The sequence below is a fragment of the Pantherophis guttatus genome, chromosome 15 (assembly GCF_059756535.1).
Source record: "Pantherophis guttatus breed Tessera chromosome 15, ASM5975653v1, whole genome shotgun sequence".
In the NCBI taxonomy this organism is placed as follows: domain Eukaryota; kingdom Metazoa; phylum Chordata; class Lepidosauria; order Squamata; family Colubridae; genus Pantherophis; species Pantherophis guttatus.
The window spans coordinates 1,919,714-1,941,152 of NC_142077.1; the positions used below are offsets into that span (position 1 = coordinate 1,919,714).

At 45.1% G+C, this 21,439-nt stretch overlaps 2 protein-coding genes across 3 annotated transcripts in view; both read right to left on the reverse strand.

Annotated features, from left to right (window-relative positions):
* Nucleotides 1–680: 680 nt before the first annotated feature.
* Nucleotides 681–11,894, reverse strand: LACTBL1 (lactamase beta like 1). The gene is made up of 7 exons (XM_060684749.2): nucleotides 11,777–11,894; nucleotides 8,969–9,110; nucleotides 6,731–6,840; nucleotides 4,911–5,068; nucleotides 3,742–3,989; nucleotides 2,407–2,512; nucleotides 681–1,802 (listed from the first exon to the last, which is right to left on the reverse strand). Exons 1-7 carry the CDS (start codon nucleotides 11,777–11,779, stop codon nucleotides 827–829), a joined length of 1,743 nt encoding a protein of 580 aa, XP_060540732.2. The 5' UTR covers nucleotides 11,780–11,894; the 3' UTR covers nucleotides 681–826.
* Nucleotides 11,895–16,725: 4,831 nt separating this feature from the next.
* EPHB2 (EPH receptor B2) overlaps nucleotides 16,726–21,439 on the reverse strand; it is a 62,607-nt gene continuing 57,893 nt past the window's right edge. For both annotated transcript variants that reach the window (XM_060684754.2, XM_060684756.2), the window contains exon 16: nucleotides 16,726–19,775. In XM_060684754.2, coding sequence (XP_060540737.2) covers nucleotides 19,667–19,775 — 109 coding nt within the window. In that variant the 3' untranslated portion in view covers nucleotides 16,726–19,666. The remainder of the gene's footprint in view (nucleotides 19,776–21,439) is intronic.

Here is a 21,439-nt window from a genome sequence, read left to right on the forward strand (position 1 = left end):
CATTATTAAGGTGGGACTAGAACTCCCCATCTCCTGGTTTCTAGCCTGGTGAAGGATTGGAAGGGACTTTAGAGATCATCCAGTCCAACTCCTGACCACTGCAGGACTCTACCCCCTGCCGAACTTTGTCCTCCCAAGAAGGTGACTCCACCATCTCAGATGTTTCATTTGGAGAACTCTTTCAGTTATAACATTCTTCGTGATGTCCAACCAAAATCTACTTTCTTATAATGTCATAAAATCATAGAATGAGAAGATTGGAAGATTCCTTGAAGAACATCTAGTCCACCCGTTGCTCAATACAGGAAGCCATTTCTACAGGATCCTGGTGCTCATCCAACTTTTACTGAACACCTTCTATAAAGAAGAGGCCACCACCTCCATGGTGGTCTGGTTAGTTATGGGCCTTCGTGGAAGTCCATCTCCTCCAGCTTCACAGGAACATGAAGTCTTCTCAACAATGTAAGCGTCTTAAGATGAGGATGTCACCTTTATTTCTCCCTTTGCTTCTCTTTCATTTTCTTTTTTAATTTCTTTCTCCATCTTGGATCTTCTGACGCAACACCTACTCCTGTGAAGAACTTCAGCTCCAACAACCAATTTGACTCCTTCTGGAGATCTTGAGACTCAACTGGGGCCTATCTCATGGTGGCACCTAGAAGTGGACAACGATGGATGGAGCGAAGGACTTTTTTTTCGACCGGGTGCCATTGTTTTTCATGGAAAAGGAGAAAAATCTTCAGCTAATTCTGGGGTGCTGGTTGTCTTCTCTTCTCAGCCTCCTGGTTGGAGGATGGTCTCCTGCGCGGGAGAAGTGACAGTTCTGTTAGGAGAAGACAGGTCTCCTTCGAAGACGGAGGATGTTGTAGGTGTTCAACCCTGGGACATCAAAACCAGGAGAGAGTCCCTTGGGATCAAACGGGTAGAAGTTGAAAAGCTGCCCATCTTGGGCCTCAAGGGAAATCGAGGCAGGCCCTAACTTCAGGATGCACGGAAATTCCTCCTCAAAGACCACTTGGAAGGTGCGATCTTCAAGATGGTGGAGTTTAATGGTCCGGTACTTTTCAGGGATGACCTTCTCGATGTGAGGCCCGAATTGCTGCATCAGCAGCTCTCCTCTGGGCCCCACCTTGATCTCATAGAAGGTCAGGTTGGAGAAGGTATAGTAGCCCACGTAGGGAGCAGGACTCGGTGGAGTCTTCAGCTTCTTCTCGACTTCCCGAAAAGCAGATTCCAGGGAAGGAATCAGGTAATCGTAGATCTGGGTTACGATGTCTCCTCCTTGGGGGCGTGGACCAGCCATCAAGATGATGAAACTCAGGCGGAGTTTGGGGACCAGGGAGAAGGTGGCCGAGAAGCCATCTATGTCTCCATCCTTCCGGAGGAGGTCATAACCCATCTGCTCGTTAATCTCCCAAGGGGTGCCCGTCTTGTTGGCAAAGTAGTCCCTGGAGCACTTCAAGAGCGGAGTCAACATGACCTTCAGAGTCTCAGGCTCCAGAAGACGCCGGTGATAGGTGCCCAAGAAGACCATGGCTAACTTGGCCAAGTCAGCCGCCGTGGAAAACATCTGGCCAGAAGGTCTATACCAGCCCAGATCGTAGAGAGGAGCCACTTCTCCGCTGCCGTAGACTCCAACGGTCATTCTGGAACGGATGTTGGGCGTGATATCAAAACCTGTGTCTTCCATCCCAAGGCGGTCGAGGATGTTCTCACAGACCCAGTTCTGGTACTCACTCTTGGCCACCTGCTCAGCTAATACATAAGCCAATAAGGAGAACGCCAAGTTACTATAATGGCACCTGCAGAAGAAAAGCAGAGAGGATTACCGGGAAACCGTGAGTTCTAGTTCCACCTTAAGGCCTGAAAGCCTAGCTGGACTTGCCTAGCCACTTGTCTGAAATGTTATTTATTAGGAGCAACATGTCGGCACATACCCAAGTGGAGTCAGCTCTGCCCCACGTAATTTACGCCCCAACTATGACCCTGTTTCCCCCCGCTTCTCCCAGGGTGTGTCATAAATCACATTCTCCAGCAGAGCACTTTCACGGGCTGTAGAAAACACGCCTCTCTGGCTGGCTCTGGTAACCTAGGCTGCAGCCTTGAGAAAGGTATGCATGGAATGTGCTTCTGGTTGCTGCCGTGTTGCTCCGTCAGTTCCCCCCCCCTCCTGCCTATGGCAACTCGAGAGCAGGCCAGGAATGCTTTACGAGCTGACATTATGGGGGTTTCCTGCCTGAGCAGGGGGTTGGACTAGAAGACCTCCAAGGACCCCTTCCAACCCTAGGATTCTACATTCTGCATAGAGTGTCTGAGGAAAACTCAGACACAGGTTCGAAACCCGCCGCAACCCTGAGTAACACAACCTAACTAAGTGAACAAGGTCAACTTGGGTCTTTCACTCACCGGGTTCCTGGATCGGCCACCAAGATATCATCTCGGAGAAGAGCTAAGGCTTCTTGGGTGGTTCCTTTCCACATGAGGCTGGTGGACCTCAGACGTCGGGGCAGGCCTGAAGAACCAGAAAACCAGATGAACATGGGGGGAGGGGATGTCACCTTGTAAGGGGGCTTCAGAAAAATGAGCAGGCTGGTTTTTGGAGGGAAGGTTGGGTGGCAGATATTTCCTACAAATCGCATTTGCGTGGGAGCTAATTTTGCAGGTTCAATTCAACCCATGAAATGCAACTTCACCTTCTAGCAGGAGTGGGATTCACCTGGTTCGGACCAAATCTGGTTCGCCGAACCGGTAGTTGCAAGGACTGGCTGGCTCCACCCACCCCACCACGCCCCTCCCAGGAGTCTCCACACAGCCGGTTTTGGATGACAGATAAGCGCAGGGCCTGTGCGGAGGCTCTGGGAGGGTGAAAAACAGGCCTCCCGGAAGTTCTGGAAATCTGGAAACGGGCCTGTTTCTGGCCTTTGGCGAGCCTTTGGAGCCCAGGAGAGGCTGTTTTTGCCCTCCTGGAGACTCAAGGAAAGCCTCCAGAGCCTGGGGAGGGTGAAAATGCCCCCCCTGCTTGGTGTAGGAGGCCAAGTAGGCCACGCCCCCATGGCCACGCCCACAACTGGGCAGAGAACCAGTTGCTAAAATTTTTCAATCCCACCCCTGCCTTCTCTAGGCTGTATATTATAGTCTAAGATAATATATAATACCATATCAATCTTTAAATTGTGAAGACCTACACCCATTAAGTACTAAAATACAGGGAGTCCTGGGCTTGCGACCGCAATCGAGCCCAACATTTCTGTCGCTAAATGAGACAAGTCGATGTTGCACCAAACTAACTAATTTTCTTGCCACCGTTCTTAAATGAATCACTGCAGTTGTCAAACGAGTCACACGGTTGTGAAGCAAATCTGGCTTCCCCGCTGCTTCCGGAGATGGAGCACCCACAACTTCTGGTGGCAAGTTGTTCCACTGGTTAATTGTTCCCACGGTCAGGAAAATTTCTCCTTCGTTCCAGGTTGCTTCTCTCCTTGATGAGTTTCCATCCGTTGCTTCTTGTCCTGCGTTCAGGTGCTTTGGAGAATAGATTGACCCCCTCTTCTTTGGGGCAGCCCCTCAAATACTGGAATATTGCTATCGTGTCTGTCCCCCCAGTCCTTCTTTTAATTAGAAATACCCAATTCCGGCAACTTTTCTTTGTATGTTTTAGCCTCCAGGCCCCTAATCCTCTTTGCGGCTCTTCTCTGCACTCTTTCCAGAGTCTCAACATCTTTTTATATCAACTTTTCCTACCTGACAGCTGGCTGGCCATCCTTCGCAGGGTGACCGAAGAAGGCCGGGGGGGCAGCGGTTTGTCCTCAAAATAGCCCGCCCCGTCCCCCGAAGACATCGGTTTGGATTCCTTGAGATGCCCCAAGGGGTTTTTGATGGAGAAATTTCGGGCGTAGCACTCCAAGGAATCATCGAGGGACGTTATCTTCCCTTCTTCCCAAAGTTTGTGCAACATGACGGTCGGGAACAACTTAGAGATGCTTCCGATCCTAACACGCACACACAACAATCACACCATCACACCAAAAATCAATATAAGAGAGAAAATTGGAAATTGAAGACACTTGTGTTGTTGAGTTTGTAATCTACGCTTCTCCTTTTCTCAAAATTACCCCGTTTCCCCGAAAATAAGACCCAATCGGAAAATAAGTCCTAGCATGATTTTACAGGATGCTTGTAATATGAGCCCTACCCAAGTACCATATTTCCCCCTAAATAAGGGATGCAGTGACTCAGTGGCTAAGACGCTGAGCTTGTCGATCGAAAGGTCGGCAGTTCAGCGGTTCGAATCCCCAGTGCCGCGTAATGGGGTGAGCTCCCGTTACTTGTCCCAACCTAGCAGTTCGAAAGCACGTAAAAAAATGCAAGTAGAAAAATAGGGACCATCTTTGGTGGGAAGGGAACAGCGTTCCATGCCCCTTTGGTGTTGAGTCATGGCGGCCACATGACCACGGAGATGCCTTCGGACAGCGCTGGCTCTTCGGCTTTGAAACGGAGATGAGCACTGCCCCCTAGAGTCTGGAACGACTAGCAGATATGTGCGAGGGGAACCTTTAACTTTATCTTTTTCTCCCTAAATAAGACCTAACCAGAAAATAAGCCCTAATGCATCTTTTGGAGCAAAAAATTGATCTAAGACCCAGTCTTATTTTTGGGAAAACACGGTAAGTCCGTGATATCGAATTAAGGGGTTCTAAGAGCAGCGGAGAAGGACGTCTGGGTTAAAACAGAAGAGAGGAAAAACCAGCACATTGGAATGAAAATCTTGGTCGTCTAACATCCTCACCAAAAGTTGTGCGTCTGAATCCCTAGATAGCACCTGGAATTGGGTGTTGTGCAAAACCGCACACTCGGGCATCCGGTCCTCGACTCACAATCCTCTAGTCGAGGAAAGCCCCCCCCCCAATCACCTGTAAATGGAATATTCGCTGGGGAGACCCGAGAAATTACTGGAGCCGTTGCGTTTCCCAAAGTTGCCAGTCCACAAGACGGTGTCGTTGTAGATGACAATGGCCGACAAGGCTGGAAGGCCCGGATTGCGGATTTTATGCCGGAGAAGAGTGTCCACCTAGAGAGACCAGAAAGCAAGAAATAAAAATGTCAGACTTTCCCCCCCACCTCCTTCACTTATGGCTAGAACATATCAGATTAATAGAGTCCAAGCAGGAGACCCTACACCAGGGATGGCTAACCTTTTTGCCATCGCGTGCCAGGAGCGGGGTGGGGTGGGGGGTCGTGTGCATGCCCACACCCATAATTCTATGCGCCTTCTTCCACGCATGTGCGTAGCCCCCCACGCTCCCCACGCTCCTGGCACGCAATGACATGGTAGGCCCATTTTTTGCTCTCCCCAGCCTCCAGAGCCTTTCTAGGAGTCTGGGGAGGGCAAAAACTGCCTTCCCCACCCTCCCGGAGGCTGGAAGCAGTCTGTTTGCCAACTTCCGGTGGGACCTCCTGCGCACCGGAGCTGAGCTCGTGTGCCCTCCGATATGACTACACGTGCCATCACGGCCCTACACCATTTCTGACAGAGGGCAGTCCAGTCTCTTCTTGAAAGCCTCCAGGGATGAAGCTCCCACAACTTCCAAAGGCAACTTCTGCTCCATCGGTTGATTGTTCTCACGGTCGGAAAATCCCTCCTTATTTCCAGGTTGAATCTCTCCAGTTTCCATCCATCATTCCTTGTCTGGCCTTGGAAAATAGCTTGACCCCCTTCCTCCTCTCTGGGGCAGCCCCTCAAACATTGGAAGATGCTCTCCTGTCTCCCCTGGTCCTTCTCTTCACTAGACTAGCCATGTCTTCTGTCCATCTATGGTTCATTCAGATGTCTGTCTGTCTTTCTTTCTTTCTTTTTCTTTCTCTCTCTCTCTCTCTCTTTCTTTCCTTTCTTTCTTTTTCTGTCTTTCTTTCCCTCCCTTCCACCTTCCTTCCTCTTTCCTCTTTCCTTCCTTCCTTCCTTCCCTCCCTCCCTCCTTCCTTCCTTCCTTCCTTTTGCTTTGGAAAATAGCCTGACCCCCTTCCTCCTCTCTGGAGCAAATATTGGAAGATGCTCTCCTGTCTCCCCTGATCCTTCTCTTCACTAGACTAGCCATCAATGGTTCATTCAGATGTCTTTCTTTCTTTCTTTCTTTCTTTCTTTCTTTCTTTCTTTCTTTCTTTCTTTCCTTCCTTCCTTCCTTCCTTCCTTCCTTCCTTCCTTCCTTCCTTCCCTCCCTCCCCCCCTCCTTCCTTCCTTCCTTCCCTTTGCTTTGGAAAATAGCTTGACCCCCTTCCTCCTCTCTGGGGCAGCCCCTCCAATATTGGAAGATGCTCTCCTGTCTCCCCTGGTCCTTCTCTTCACTAGACTAGCCATCAATGGTTCATTCAGATGTCTTTCTTTCTTTCTTTCTTTCTTTCTTTCTTTCTTTCTTTCTTTCTTTCCTTCCTTCCTTCCTTCCTTCCTTCCTTCCCTCCCTCCCCCCCTCCTTCCTTCCTTCCTTCCTTTTGCTTTGGAAAATAGCTTGACCCCCTTCCTCTCTGGGGCAGCCCCTCAAATATTGGAAGATGCTCTCCTGTCTCCCCTGGTCCTTCTCTTCACTAGACTAGCCAGGCCCAGTTCCTGCAACCGTTCGTCGTATCTTTGAGCCTCCAGTCCCTTAAAATCATCCTGGTTGCTCTTCTCTGCACTCTTCCTCAACGTCTCAACGTCTTTTTTTATAGTGTGGCGACCAAAACTGGGTTGCAACGTTACCTTTTCCAGAGCATCTTTCAGGATGGGGATGGGGTGGTCCAATGGGACAGGTTCTGGGTAGCGGGGACACATCTCCGCGGCTGCTGGTTTGGCGTCCGTGCTGATTAAACCTATCAGATTACAGATTAACCGAGTCGGAAGGGACCTTGTAGGTCATCTAGTCCAACCTTTAAATAATTTTAAATTGGTTTGTCATTTTAAATTTGGGGCCAAACAGATATATATTCTTTTAACTGTTTTTAATGGTTTGTATTGTATGTTTTTATTTGGCTGTACACCGCCCTGAGTCCCCAGGGAGAAGGGCGGTATATAAATTCGAAATAAAATAAAAAAATAAAAAATAAATAAAAACCTGCCTTGTTTCATGCAGCAAAGAAATACAGAAAGCTTTGTTCCATTTTTTCTCCCCCCCCAAGCTGGATCTGGTAATCGGAGATAAAAAGCCGAGTGGGATTAAAATTAATCAGCGGGTATGTTAGAGGGGTCTCCCTTTCATAAATGAGGGGGAGAGAGACAGAAAAAGTGAGAGAGAGAAAGAGAGAGAGAGAGAGAAAGAGAGGGAGGCTGGTGAGAGAGAGAGAGGAAGAGAGAGAGAGAACGAGGGAGAGAGGGAGAGAGAGAGAAACAAAGAAAGAAAGAGAGGGGGGAAGAGAGAGACAGAAAGAGAGAGAGAGAGAAAGAGAGGGAGGCTGGCGAGAGAGAGAGGGAGAGGGAGAGAAAAAGAGAGAGAGAACGAGGGAGAGAGAGAGAAAGAAAGAAAGAGGGGGAGAGAGAGAAAGAGGGAGGGGGAGAGATATTGGAGAAAGAGAAAGAAAGAAAGAAAGAAAGAAAGAAAGAAAGAAAGAAAGAAAGAAAATGAGAGGGAGAAGGAGAGAGAGAGGGAGAGAGAAAGAGAGAAAGAGAAAAAAGAAAGAAGGAAGGAAGGAATAAAGAAAATGAGACGGAGAAGGAGAGAGAGAGGGAGAGAGAAAGAGAGAAAGAGAAAAAAGAAAGAAGGAAGGAAGGAATAAAGAAAATGAGACGGAGAAGGAGAGAGAGAGGGAGAGAGAGAGAAAAGGAGAAAGAAAGAAAGAAAGAGAAAAAAGAAAAAGAAAGAAAATGAGGGAGAGAGAGAAAGGGAGAAAGGGAAAGAGAGAGAGAAAGAGAGAGAGAAATGAAAGAAAGAAAGAAAGAAAGAGAAAGAAAGAAAGAAAGAAAGAAAGAAAGAAAGAAAGAAAGAAAGATGAGAAGGAGAAGGAGAGGGAGAGAGAAAGAAAAAACTGTGATGAATATGGATGGATATGAATGAATATGGAGGGATAACATTCATCTCTCCTTCAATTTAGGTTTAATCTCGGTTATCTTTCTATGTAGGCTACCAGATGTGGGCTGACCTCATTTTCATGCGGTGGATTTTATGTATTTCATTACCATCTTATGTGACGTAAGGTGCCGCTATCGTCATCCCCGTTAACTATGTATATTTAAATGAGGGGTGGGTTTTTGTTTTTTTTTCTCATATACAATATCTTCGAATCCGGATACGATTCGAAACCATTTCATGGCTATTATCAATCGGATAGCAATTAAATCAAATGAAATGCAAGTGCAGCGTTTAAAACCCATCAAGCCGCATTAAACACAATTAATCAATCCGCGGGGGGTCCCTGAATCATTATTAAATGATTTTTCTGCCTGACAATACATGCTTGCAGGAGGCAGTCTTCAGGTTCGCTCGGGTTTTGTTTTAGACCTTGGCGAGTAAATTAAATTAAAAGGACAGGACGTTGTAGGGAGGGAATGGGGATTTTGCAGTATCCTTCCCCTGGAGTTGGGTGGGAATGGGGATTTTGCAGTATCCTTCCCCTGGAGTTGGGTGGGAATGGGGATTTTGCAGTATCCTTCCCCTGGAGTGGGGAGGAAATGGGGATTTTGCAGTATCCTTCCCCTGGAGTTGGGTGAGAATGGATATTTTGCAGTATCCTTCCCCTGGAGTGGGGAGGAAATGGGGATTTTGCAGTATCCTTCCCCTGGAGTGAGGTGGGAATGGGGATTTTGTAATATCCTTCCCCTGGAGTGAGGTGGGAATGGGGATTTTGCAGCAACCTTCCCCTGCCATGCCCACCAAGCCATGCCCATGGAACCGGTAGTAAAAATTTTTGAATCCCACCACAGCTCTCGGTCCCATTTCGGCGGACGCCGAGGTCCACCGTGAACCCACTCCACCAAACTTTGAGCTTTGTTGAATTTCATACTCACTGGACTTCACTTTGGGCAGGCTGTACTGCCACAGGAAAAGGCTGGTCATGGCCACGAAGAGCAGGAAGAAGATCAGGAGTGCCACATGGACCGCCTTCCCTTCCAGGGTGGAGAACCGGAAGAAGCTGAGTCTGATGGCGGTCTAATGGGGAGAGAAGACAGAAGGTCAGAAGCGGCCAACTCACGCCTATACTTCGGCGTCGCTCGGTGCCAATCTGCCATCAACTCGAGGGAGGACGACGGGATGGGAGAGGGGAAATTGAAAGTTCACCGTATCTCCCTGAGATGCTGCTTCAAGGTCAACCATCTGCAACCAGCTGGGGCCACTGGGGCCAGCCAGAGGTGGTATTTGCTGAACTACTCACAATTTCCGCTACCGGTTCTCCGAACTGCTCAAAATTTCCGCTACCGGTTCTCCGAACTGCTTAAAATTTCCACTACTGGTTTTCCGCACTGCTCAAAATTTCCGCTACCGCTTCTCTGCATTGCTCAAAATTTCCGCTACCAGTTCTCCACACTGCTCAAAATTTCTGCTACTGGTTCTCCACATTGCTCAAAATTTCCGCTACCAGTTCTCCGCACTGCTCAAAATTTCCGCTACTAGTTCTCCGAACTACTCAAAATTTCCGCTACTGGTTCTCCGAACTACTCAAAATTTCCACTACCGGTTCTCCAAACTACTCAAAATTTCCGCTACCGGTTCTCTGAACTACTCAAAATTTCCACTACCGGTTCTCCGAACTACTCAAAATTTCCGCTACCAGTTCTCCAGAACCTGTCAGAACCTGCTGGATTTCACCCCTGGGATAAGGTCATTCTACCTTTTTTTTGCACAACTACTTCATAGACCATCGCAAGTCTGAAACTTTGTGTCTTGGTGGCCCGGTGGTGGGGTTGGTGGGGGGGAAAGGGGGATGGTTCCTGTGAGCCGTCCAGGGCTGCCAAGCATCTCTTCATCCCGTCACTCCTGACCTTTCCCACACACCTATCCTAATCTGGATTATCTAGAAATCTCTGCCTTCAAGATAAGGGCCACACACCTGCCTTATCAGTATTATTGATTCCCAGAAGACGCTATAAATAAAGGATGTAGTAAGAATTTCACGGGGGGGGGGGGAAGACAGATACGCACGGAAAATAAACTTCGCCTATAAACCCATCCATCAAAAGTGTCAGTCCTATCGCGGGGTGGGGGTGGGGTGAGGGAATTAATAAGTGTCATATTTCGTGACTCACCGTTCAACGTGGCCCTTACTAACACCTTGTTAGTAAGAACAAGGGAATAATAAAATGACAGAGTTGGGAGGGACCCTAGAGGTCCTCCAGTCCCACCCCCTGCTTAAACAGGAGGCTCTCTATCTTCTTTATTCCTTCCCTCTTTTATCGCTCGTCTTTAATCTGCAATGAGTATAGAATGTTGATGTGTAAACGTGGAAATGGGGTTTAAACCCAAAGGAGTCATTTTTGACAGGAAGGATTAGAAATCCTTCCCGGATCTCTGCGCTTTCCGCCGTGCCCTCAAAAACATTCCTATTCCAGCAGGCCGGCCTGGCCCTAACCTCCTTTTTTAAACTGTTTTTAAATTTTTAAATTTTAAATTTGTCTAATAACTTTGGGGTGTTTTAAATTCTGTTTTTGGGGCCAAATTATTTAATTGTATTTTAATGGTTTTTTTTAAACATTTGTATTATATGTATTTTATCTTGGCTGTTCACAGCCCTGAGTCCTTCGGGAGTAGGGCGGTATACAAATTCAATAAATAATAATCATAAAATAATAATAATAATAATAAAAAAGCTAAGATTAGTGGGGAAAAAACGAGGAAATATTAAATCGTAAAATATGAAGACACGGGCTTTTTTTTTTTTAAAAAAAGCCATTTATCCAGTGCTAAAATGGCTACTTATGCATTTATGGGAAAGTGGAAACTCTCTGAAACTTTCGCTCGTCAGGGGCTTTTGCAAAGCGCAAATATCAAAACGATATTGATATTCCAAACCAATGGAACAACTCCGCTCAAATTTAAGGAGGGAAAAGTCCAAACTCTGGATCGCTCCACAAACCGATTCTGCCTCCAAATTCTTTTTTCCCCCTTTTTCCAAAAACCCCTTGATTCTTGATCCCGAGATTGGATCCATCTTCCTGGACGCCCATGGGCTGGAAACGGGTACTGCTCGAGTAGCGGGGTTGGACTAGAAGACCTCCAATGGCCCCTTCCAACCCCCTATGTTTCCTTACTGTTCTACTGCAGTAAGCCTGACTAAGGTGGCTCAGTGGCTAAGGCACTGAGCTTAGAAAGGTCGGCAGGTCGGCGGTTCGAATCCCTAGCACAGGCGTAAGCGGGGGGTTGGGATAGATGGCCCCCAAAGTCCCTTCCAACTCTGTTACTTTAGGGGGGGTCTCCATACGTGGCAATTTTAAGCTTGGTGAAACTTCAACGCTCCGAATTCCTCAACCATTTGTCTGGAATGGCCTAAGGTCTCCTGCTCGAGCAGGGGGTTGGACTAGAAGACCTCCAAGGTCCCTTCAAACCCTATCATTCTATCCTCTTCCCGGTTTTTGATTCAAAATCCCTTCTTCTCGGTTCTTCTGGCAAAGCCCCCTCCCCACTTCCTCCTACATCACCCAACGTTCCTGAACTTCTGGGTGCAGGATGGTACCCCAAAGATTGATGGTAGGACCCCCTGTGTGTGGGTGTGATCGGTCCTTAGCAAACTCTGTTGCCGGATTTCTAGATACTCCCCTTCTTCTCCTTCCCCCTGGGACTTTGTCCTCCTGCCCAAACATCAGGTGGGGAGATGGACCTACCATGGCTTCTGGGGGTCTCTGCCTTCCTCCTGTTGGCGTTGGATTGGCAAGAGAGGTGCGCGATGGGCTCCGTAGTAGCAGGTTTTCCCTCCTGTCTCACGGCTTCTATCGAGTTTCTGCAATCTGTTGCTGGAAGAGAGCAAAATCCAGATTTATGGAGCTAAGCTCCCGGCCACAAGCTGTTGTGTGTCTCCGCAGACCTCAGTTGCCAGAGTGCCAAGACCTAGGAAGGGGAACAAAGCTCCTGCACCCCCACAACCCCAACCCCTCCATCCAGGCAAGAAATGGAAAGGGAAACCCCCCCCCAAAAAAAAATTGAGAAGGGGGGGATCTTGTACAGGTTATGTACTCTGGGCTGGCTGGGGAATTCTGGGAGTTAGAGGACCACACATCTTAAAGTTGCCAAGGTTGAGATTCTATTCTATTCTATTCTATTCTATTCTATTCTATTCTATTCTATTCTATTCTATTCTATTCTATTCTATTCCATTCCATTCCATTCCATTCCATTCCATTCCATTCCATTCTATTCTGTAGTCTATTCTATTCTGCATTTTTCTGCATTCTATTCTATTTAGTCTGCATATTTTCTCTATTCTATTATATCCTATCCTATTCCTATTTTCCTCTATTCTATTCTATTCTATTCTATTCTATTCTATTCTATTCTATTCTATTCTATTCTATTCTATTCCATTCCATTCCATTCTATTCTATTCCATTCCATTCCATTCCATTCCATTCCATTCCATCCCATCCCATCCCATCTTATATTCTATATTCTATATTCTATATTCTATATTCTATATTCTATATTCTATATTCTATATTCTATATTCTATATTCTATTTCTCTATTTCTTTTCTATTCTATATTCCTATTCTATCCTATTCTATTCTATCCTATCTTTCTTTATTGCTTTATTTGCTGAGAACGGCGCTTCAATTTACGTGTCACTCAATACCGGGGGGGGGGGGGGAACCCCAGGTTTATGTTCCATCAGATACATTCAGTTGTGCTAATTAAAATCTGTCTTTTGCCTTTAAGGAACAGCAAGTACACAAATCTGTAGCGCCCTCTGCTGGTCAGCTATACAATTTATTCCTTCCTTCTTCCATGTAATTATTAGGACTTCCATATTAGACTCTTGATTGATTATTACAGGAAGCAGGAGACCGTAGGCCATTTCAGACAAATGGTTGTCCAACCTCTTCTTACAAACCTCCAATGATGGAGTTACAATTTCTGGAGAAAAGTTGTTCCACTGATTAATTGTCCTCACTGTCAGGAATCGTCTCCTTCGTTCCAGGTTGCTTCTCTCCTTGGTCCGTTCCCATCCGTTGTTTCTTCTCGTCTTGCCTTCTGGCGCTTTGGGAAATAGGTTGACCCCCTCTTCTTCCCCCAAATCCCAGAAGACTGCTGTCATGTCAACGCTAGTTCTTCTTTTCACTAGACTAGACCCAATTCCAGCAACCGTTCTTTCTATGTTTGCTCCTCCAGTCTCCTAATCTTCTTGGACTGCTCTTCTCAGTCCTCTTTCTCAACATTTTTTTTTCTTGTAACGTGGTCCACCACCGTGGATGGGTGGTCTTTCCAAAGACTGATCAAGAACTCTTCACTCTTCACGTGATTTGGATTCTATGCCTCTTGTTTAATGCAGCCTAGGATTGCGTTGACGTTTTTTTTGTTGGTAGTTGTCTTCTCTGGTCCATCAACCCAAGCATCTTGGGGCCTGGGAAGTTGGCTTTGTTTTATCCAGCTGCAAATGCGTTTGGATGTCGCCATGGATGGCCAGAGGCCAACCTGTCATGGGGTTGACAACAGATGGCCTTCCACGCATGAGAAAACTCTGGGTTTTCTTCCTTGGTCCACAAGGAAGTCCTTGTTTGTTAACTGAAGCCTACCGTGATGGGCAAATATTACCGATGGCGTCTCTGCCCTAAATTTTTGCACATGTTGGGGGGGAAGGGGGAGGGCTGTGGTTCTCGCGGGTAGCTCCTCCCACTCGGCTTCTCCATCCCCATCTCAAGATCCGCTTGCTTGGAAGCCCACCACTTTCCGCCCAATGAGTGGGCACATTTGGGGGCATCCTTTGAGGTGTCAATCATCGGCGGCTGTCGTCATCCTCCAAGGAGACGATGGGTTCCGCCAATCCTTGGAGGTCATGTGAAGGCACCAATCCATTGGGTTTGAAGGCCAGCCTCCTCCTACCCTTTCCTGGAGACGATGATCTCTCTTGATGTGCCCTGAACTTTTGAACCCATGGAAACGTCAGTCATCAAGAGTTCAGCGCCCTTTCGCACATTGGCACCGTGAAAGGGGCCATCAAGAGTAATATCCATCAACGGCGGAAGAGCTGGTCACAAGGCCTCCTCCCCCGTCAACACAGCTGGTCTAGAAGGCCCATTGTAGAAGACCAAAAACATTGTCACAATGTCCTTTTGTGTCTCTGCGCCAATTAGGAGGCCATCTTGGGATGAATCGAGCCTGGACACCTGCGTGGACTTCTATCCCCATGTCCCCCCACCTCCGTTCCCCTCCCGGTGGCTGCCCTGTCCCTCCCCTGCCAAGTTGCATCATGCTCCAAAGGGCTATTTTTGATGGAGCGGTCCAGGGGTGTGAAAATCCTTCTCAAAGTTAATTGGAGAAGATCGAAGCATCACGCATGGATGGCTTCTCCTACCCCCCACCCCCGAGGAGACAGCAGAAGGAGCCGGGGAGGGGAGAGAGTCTCCATATCTTCTCCCGCTGTTCACAAAAAGCTTTGGAAACGGCCGGAAGAAGACGGGGGTTCCCCCGGACTGCCATCATGGCGGTCCTTGAGTTGGGGGATCCTGGCTTCGAAACGGTGAGGGCTACAGCCACGCTAAAGACAGGGTTAATTCTGTTTTCGAAAAGAAACGAAAAGAAAATGAAAAGAAAGAAAGAAAGAAAAGACATGGACAGGGGGTTGGACTAGAAGACCTCCAAGGTCCCTTCCAACTCTGTTAATCTATTCTATTCTATTCTATTCTATTCTATTCTATTCTATTCTATTCTATTCTATTCTATTCTATTTTTTCTGCATTCTGTTCTATTCAAATTCTATTCTATTCTGCATTTTTTTGCATTCTATTCTATTCTGTATTTTTCTGCATTCTCTTCTCTTCTCTTCTGTTTTTTCTGCATTCTGTTCTATTCAAATTCTATACTATTTTCTTTTCTATTCTGCACTTTTATGCATTCTATTCTATTCTACTTTTTTCCTGCATTCTGTTCTGTTCAAATTCTATTCTATTCTGCATTTTTCTGCATTCTATTCTATATTTTTTCTGCATTCTCTTCTATTCTCTTCAAATTCTATTCTATTCTATTTTCTATAATATTCTGCATTTTGTTCTATTCTGCATTTTTCTGCATTCTATTTTGTTCTGCGTTTTTCTCTTCTAGTCTACTGCTATTCTTTCTATTCTATTCTACATTTTTTGCTGCATTCTATTCAATTCTGTTTTTCATTTTGCTGCATTCTGTTCTATTTTCTATTGTATTCTATTCTGCATTTTTCTGCATTTTATTCTATTCTATAGTCTATTCTATATTCAATTCAATTCTACTTTATATTCTGTATTCTGTTCTGTCCTATTCTATTCATTTTGCTGCATTCTGTTCTATTTTCTACTGTATTCTATTCTGCATTTTTCTGCATTTTATTCTATTCTGCATTTTTTCTGCATTCCATTCCATTCCAATCACTGACAGTCCCTACCTCAGCCATATAAATGCAAGGACCAGCATAGGCACTCCAAACTGATTCCCTGACATGTAATTGCTCCAAGGAGGCCCCCCCAGATTTGTGTCTGATTGCGTGACACTGGATGGAAGCATCGTGAGTTGTGTCCTGCCCTACGGACATGCCACATCGGCTTCTCGCCAGGTCCCAAAAAAACCCTCTTCAAAACCTCATCAAGTATGTCACACAAAACCAAAGCAGAGAAAATGATCCTCTAGCTGCAGAAGGGACATTCTAGGCACGGAGGGTGGAACAGGCCTTGAATTAATGACAGCAAGCATGTGGGTTAAACTTAGAAAGTTTTTCTTTTTAAATCGTCAGTGTTGCAGGAAAACCTGACATGAAGTTTGTTTTGTCAGAATATAAGTTAATATAAGAATATAACTTCTTAACAGTGGGGACGATTAAGCAGTGGAACAGCTTGCCACTAAAAGGAAGATTCTGATTATTATAGTCTATGGGAGTTATTCTACCAATGGTTAGAGAACGAATATGAAAATTGGAAAGAAAAGCAGAGAAGTGAAATATGGAAAATGTTTTAACAGAGTTAAATAAACTAAGAAGAGGATTGTTATAATAGTAGGTATGTTCGGTATTAGTATTAAGTTAAGAATAGACAATAAGGGACGTGGTGGCTCAGTGGCTAAGACGCTGAGCTTGTCAATGGAAAGGACGACAGTTCAGTGGTTCGAATCCCCAGTGCCGCGTAACGGGGTGAGCTTCCGTGACTTGTCCCAGCTTCTGCCAACCTAGCAGTTCGAAAGCAGGTTAAAAAATGCAAGTAGAAAAATAGGGACCACCTTTGGTGGGAAGGTAACAGCGTTCCGTGCGCCTTTGGCATTGAGTCATGCCAGCCACATGACCATGGAGACGTCTTCGGACAGCACTGGCTCTTCGGCTTTGAAACAGAGATGAGCACCGCCCCCTAGAGTCGGGAACGACTAACACATATGTGCGAGGGGAACCTTTACCTTTACCTTAAGAATAGACAAAATATTAAAGACGGCTGTAAATCTTAATTGTTATTGCACAAAATATTTGTACTCAGGTGACACACTGTTTAATGAAAGGTGAAATGTTTGTATTAAAATAAAATAATTTTAAAAAAAACAACAACCATGGAAATATGTCTAGAAGTTCAAAGGTGCGAAGACTCAAGGAAAGAAGAACTGGTCCAAAATGTTCACACTTCACATTTATTTTGGAAAAGAAAGTCTTCTTAAAAATACTCCTACAAAGATCGCGGAGTAACGGGTTCTGCGTTTTCTTTATAAATACATCGAGTTTTCCTTCTCCCCTTTCCCGCGGACACCCCAAAGATGTCCGACAGAGTACGGAGAAAGGCCTGGTTGGAATGGAAGACGCATCCTTAGGGGGGAGATGGGGGGGGAGGACAAGGGTTGGGAAACCACCTGTTATTCACATTTTTGTTGTGGTCGTTGTCGTTGTTCTTTTGTAAAAAATACAAATACTGTCAGGGGTAAAAGAACAAAGGTTGCATGGGTGGCCCCTCCAGAGACGAAGGGGGGAGGCTCCTTAAAATGGGGACCTAGCGATGAGTTGAGACGCATCTTCACGAAGCTTCAAGTCCTTCTGAGCTGGACGGTCCGGCGAATGCCCAAAGTTCAAGACCCTCCAATTCCACACATGCCCCCCTTTAAAGGAAATTACAGACAAGAGAAGAAAAATCTTAACATTTTCTCTGTTGGAAATAAATACCCGCTCCCATTTGCAGCTATCTCTCCTCCGTATTCCACCGTTTTATGCCAGATTCACATCCCGACAACCAAAAAACTGGTTTGAAGATGGTGATGTATTTATGTCACCTTTCCAGATGAAAGGCTCTTGATGATGTTTCTTCCAACTCTGGAACCTTCATCCTTAAATTGCCTCCTTTCTCGCACCGAAGCCCTCCTCCTCTCAGGAGGATCACCGTACCCATAAGACAGCCATTTTATTGCTTGGTCCGGTGGAACGGGGCAGCCTCGGTGCAGGTGGACGTGAGCTCGGTAAAGCAGATAAAGAGGGGGAGCAAAAATGAGATTTTGCACACACAGAACAGAGCCAAGCTGTGAAAACCAACAGTGTGGTGTGAACTACGATGCCCAGAATTCCCCAGCGAGCGTGGAGAATTCTGGGAGCTGTAGTCCATGGACGCCGGCTGCGGAATCGAGAACGGAAGTGGACTTCAATGCCCAGAATTCCCCATGCAGCAGGGTGTGCACTTCAACTCCCAGAATTCTCCACGCTGGCTAGGGAATTCTGGGAATTGAAGTCCAAATCGCCAAAGTCTACTATGGATAAAAGACACTGGAAAAAGCTCTTTATAAGATGGGAAAAAACCACACATCTTAATTAGAATGAAAAGGCGAGTGGGTGGGAGGACAGGATAACCACGATTTGAGCAAACCCGCTGGGAATAATTTGGCATGGCAAGCCAAGCCCCCTCCTCTTAAAAGGATGTGAGGGGGACGACGCAGGCTTGGAGCAGCCTTCTCGTGCAAAAGCAAATTCTGATTGGAGATGCTTTCTTTTTGCAGGCATATGTCAAACGCTTTGTGTCTCTGTGTGTGTGTGTGCATGTGTTGTTTTCTAAAGGGAGACCTTCTGATGCAAAACAAAGTTAATTTCCTCGTGCCTTCGTGGAAAAGCTGCAAGGAAAATCCTCTCCCCCCCCTTATTTTTTTCTTCCTGCCCTGGGGGAACAATATCCCCAGTTTGCAAAGACATGGAGGCTAACCCACTTTCCTAACGGCGGCTCGTTTTGCATAACACGCTTGCTTGCTTATAATTGCTTTGCAGATTCGACATGCTTCGGCTACAGGTAATCCTCGGCTTACAACCGCAATCGAGGTCAAACCTTCGGTCGCTAAGCCAGACGGTTGTGAAGTGAGTTTTGCCCCCGTTTGACGACATTTTTTGACACCATTGTTAAGGAGATCGCTGCCGTGGTTAAATTAGTCACACTTCTGTTAATCGAAGTGGGCTTCCCCCTCAGCTTGGCAGAAGGTCGTAAAAGATCGTAAAATGGACACTGCAGACATCATAAATACGAGTTGGTTGTCAAGTGTCTGAATTTTGCTCCTGTGATCGCAGGGAGGCTGTGTCGGTTGTGTGAACAATAGTTCCTAAAACACTTTTTTGCAAGTTTGAGTGGTCACTAAGCAAACGGTTTAAGTCGAGGAGTACCTGTATCTGGCAGGCTCAATCAGCACAAATGCAAATGAAAAAAAAAAGGACGTCTCTCTCAATACACGCGCACACAAAAACACACACACTTAGGAGCAACTTGGTGTCGATGCCTGGCTCCTTGGGAGGAGAAACACAATTATTATTTTTTTTGCATTCGGAGGAGGGCAAAAACAATGCAGCCCACCCAACCCCCTGGGGACCCCCATTGCAAATGAAGGAGAAGTCATGGACAACCACAACAGAAAAGCACAACAAAGTCTACAACACGCTACAAGGGAGGAAGGCCTGGTGAACATCGCAAGTGTGTCATAGCTGCCATTCAGGGGTGCAAAAGAGGAACGGGTTCCGGGAAGTGCCAAGATTCAAACCCAATCCCAACTCGATCAAGGACCGATCTGAACCATATAGGAAGCTCCTTTAGACCACGGGGGAAGAAGGTGGAAGAGGACATCAAAATGTGTTTTTAAAAAATGCTTCTGTCCTTCGAAGGAAAGAGGGTTACAAAAGACCCGTCCGTCGGTAAAACCTCCTGTCTCTGGCCCCAAAGATCACATCCACCGAACCCTGGAGATGAATCCTCCACAGCTCCGTTTCAGATGTTCAGGGACCTCCTGTGTAGATGGCGACGCTGGAACGGCTCATTCGAAGGATGGACAGGGTTGAGGGGGGGGGCAAGAAAGGCTGCTTGCCGTCCCTACCCCAACTTTAGCCCTTTGAGGAGAAGGTCCACGCCACCGACGCGGGGTTTGGACGTGTCCTCCAAAAACAGAAATCCAGGGTGGCTCTGGTTTGCTCAGAGTCCGCGGCCGCTCGGCCCTCCATGACTGTCTTGGTTTGGGCAGCCCCGAGTCCTGTGGGAAACCTGGACGTGCTCCAGGACAAGGGAGCGGGACTTCTGAACCCATGGCCATGTGTGCGAGAAGCACGTCTCAAACTTCCACGGACTGGATCTGGCTCATCTGCGTCCGCATCACCTGGACACTGTTCAGGATCTTCTTCTGGTGTCCGGCCAGCGTTACTCCAACTCGCAAGATGTCTCTGGGGAATGGGAAGAAGAGCAGGGGCGGGAAGATTAAGGAGAGGTTCTACTGTATTGTGTTTGTATTTTGTATTGCATTTTCCACTGTATTTTATATTATATTGTACTGTATTGTATTTTATATTGTATTATTTTGTAGTTATAGTTTGTAATTTGTATTGTTTTGAATTTTGTATCGTTTTGTATTTTGCATTGTACTGTACTGTATTGTATTTTGTATTGTTGTGTATTATATTTTATATTGTATTGTTTTGTATTTTGTATTGTATTGTACTGTCTTGTATTTTATATTGTTGTGTATTTATATTGTTGTATTGTATTGTACAGTACTGTGGCATTGTACTGCATTGTATTTTGTATTGTTTTGTGTATTGTATTGTATTGTGTTGTACCTTACTGTATTGTATTTTGTATTGTTGTGAATTTTGTATCGTACTGTATTGTATTTTGTATTGTTATGTATTTTGTATTGTATTGTATTACATTTTGTATTGTTTTGTGTATTGTTTTGTGTTGTATTCTATTGTACAGTACTGTGATATTGTACTGCATTGTATTTTGCATTGTTTTGTGTATTGTATTGTATTGTGGTGTGCTGTACTGTCTTGTATTTTGTAGTGTTTTGTGTATTTTGTAATGTTGTGTTGTACTGTACTGTATTTTGTATTGTACTGTATTGTATTTTGTACTGTTATGTATTTTGTATTGTATTGCATTGTATTTGGTATTGTACTGTACTGTATTTTGTATTGTTGTGTACTTTGTATTGTATTGTATTTTGTATTGTTGTGAATTTTGTATTGTACTGTCTTGTATTTTGTATTGTTGTGTATTTTGTATTGTACTGTATTGTATTTTGTGTTGTTTTGTGTATTGTATTGTATTGTATTTTGTATTATTTTGTGTATTGTATTATGTTGTATTATACTGTAATGTGGTATTGTACTGCATTGTATTTTGTATTGTTTTGTGTATTGTATTGTATGGTGTTGTGCTGTGCTGTCTTGTATTTTGTATTCTTGTGTATTTTGTATTGTACTGTCTTCTATTTTGTATTGTTTTGTGTATTGTATTGTGTTGTGTTGTGTTGTACTGAACTGTATTTTGTATTTTACTGTACTGTATTTTGTATTGTACTGTACTGTATTTTGTATTGTACTGTATTTTGTATTGTATTGTACTGTATTTTGTTTTGTACTGTATTGTATATTGTATTGTTATGTATTTTGTATTGTATTGTGTATTGTATTGTATTGTGTTGTACCTTACTGTATTGTATTTTGTATTGTTGTGAATTTTGTATTGTGCTGTATTGTATTTTGTATTGTTTTGTGTATTGTATTGTATTGTGTTGTATTGTACTGTATTGTATTTTGTATTGTTATGTATTTTGTATTGTATTGTATTGAATTTTGTATTGTTTAGTGTATTGTTTTGTGTATTGTTTTGTGTTGTACTGTCTTGTATTTTGTAGTGTTTTGTGTATTTTGTAATGTTGTGTTGTACTGTACTGTATTTTGTATTGTACTGTATTGTATTTTGTACTGTTATGTATTTTGTATTATATTGTATTGTATTTGGTATTGTTTTGTGTATTGCACTGTGTTGTGTTGTACTGAACTGTATTTTGTATTTTACTGTACTGTATTTTGTATTGTACTGT

What these genes read in the sequence shown, in the direction of transcription:
- LACTBL1 (XM_060684749.2), bottom strand. An exon ending in GATGGCCAGCCAGCTGTCAG is followed by an intron (nt 2,513 to 3,741) that starts GTAGGAAAAGTT and finishes CTGGTTCTTCAG; the next exon opens with GCCTGCCCCGACGTCTGAGG. An exon ending in GTGGCCGATCCAGGAACCCG is followed by an intron (nt 1,803 to 2,406) that starts GTGAGTGAAAGA and finishes TTTCTTCTGCAG; the next exon opens with GTGCCATTATAGTAACTTGG.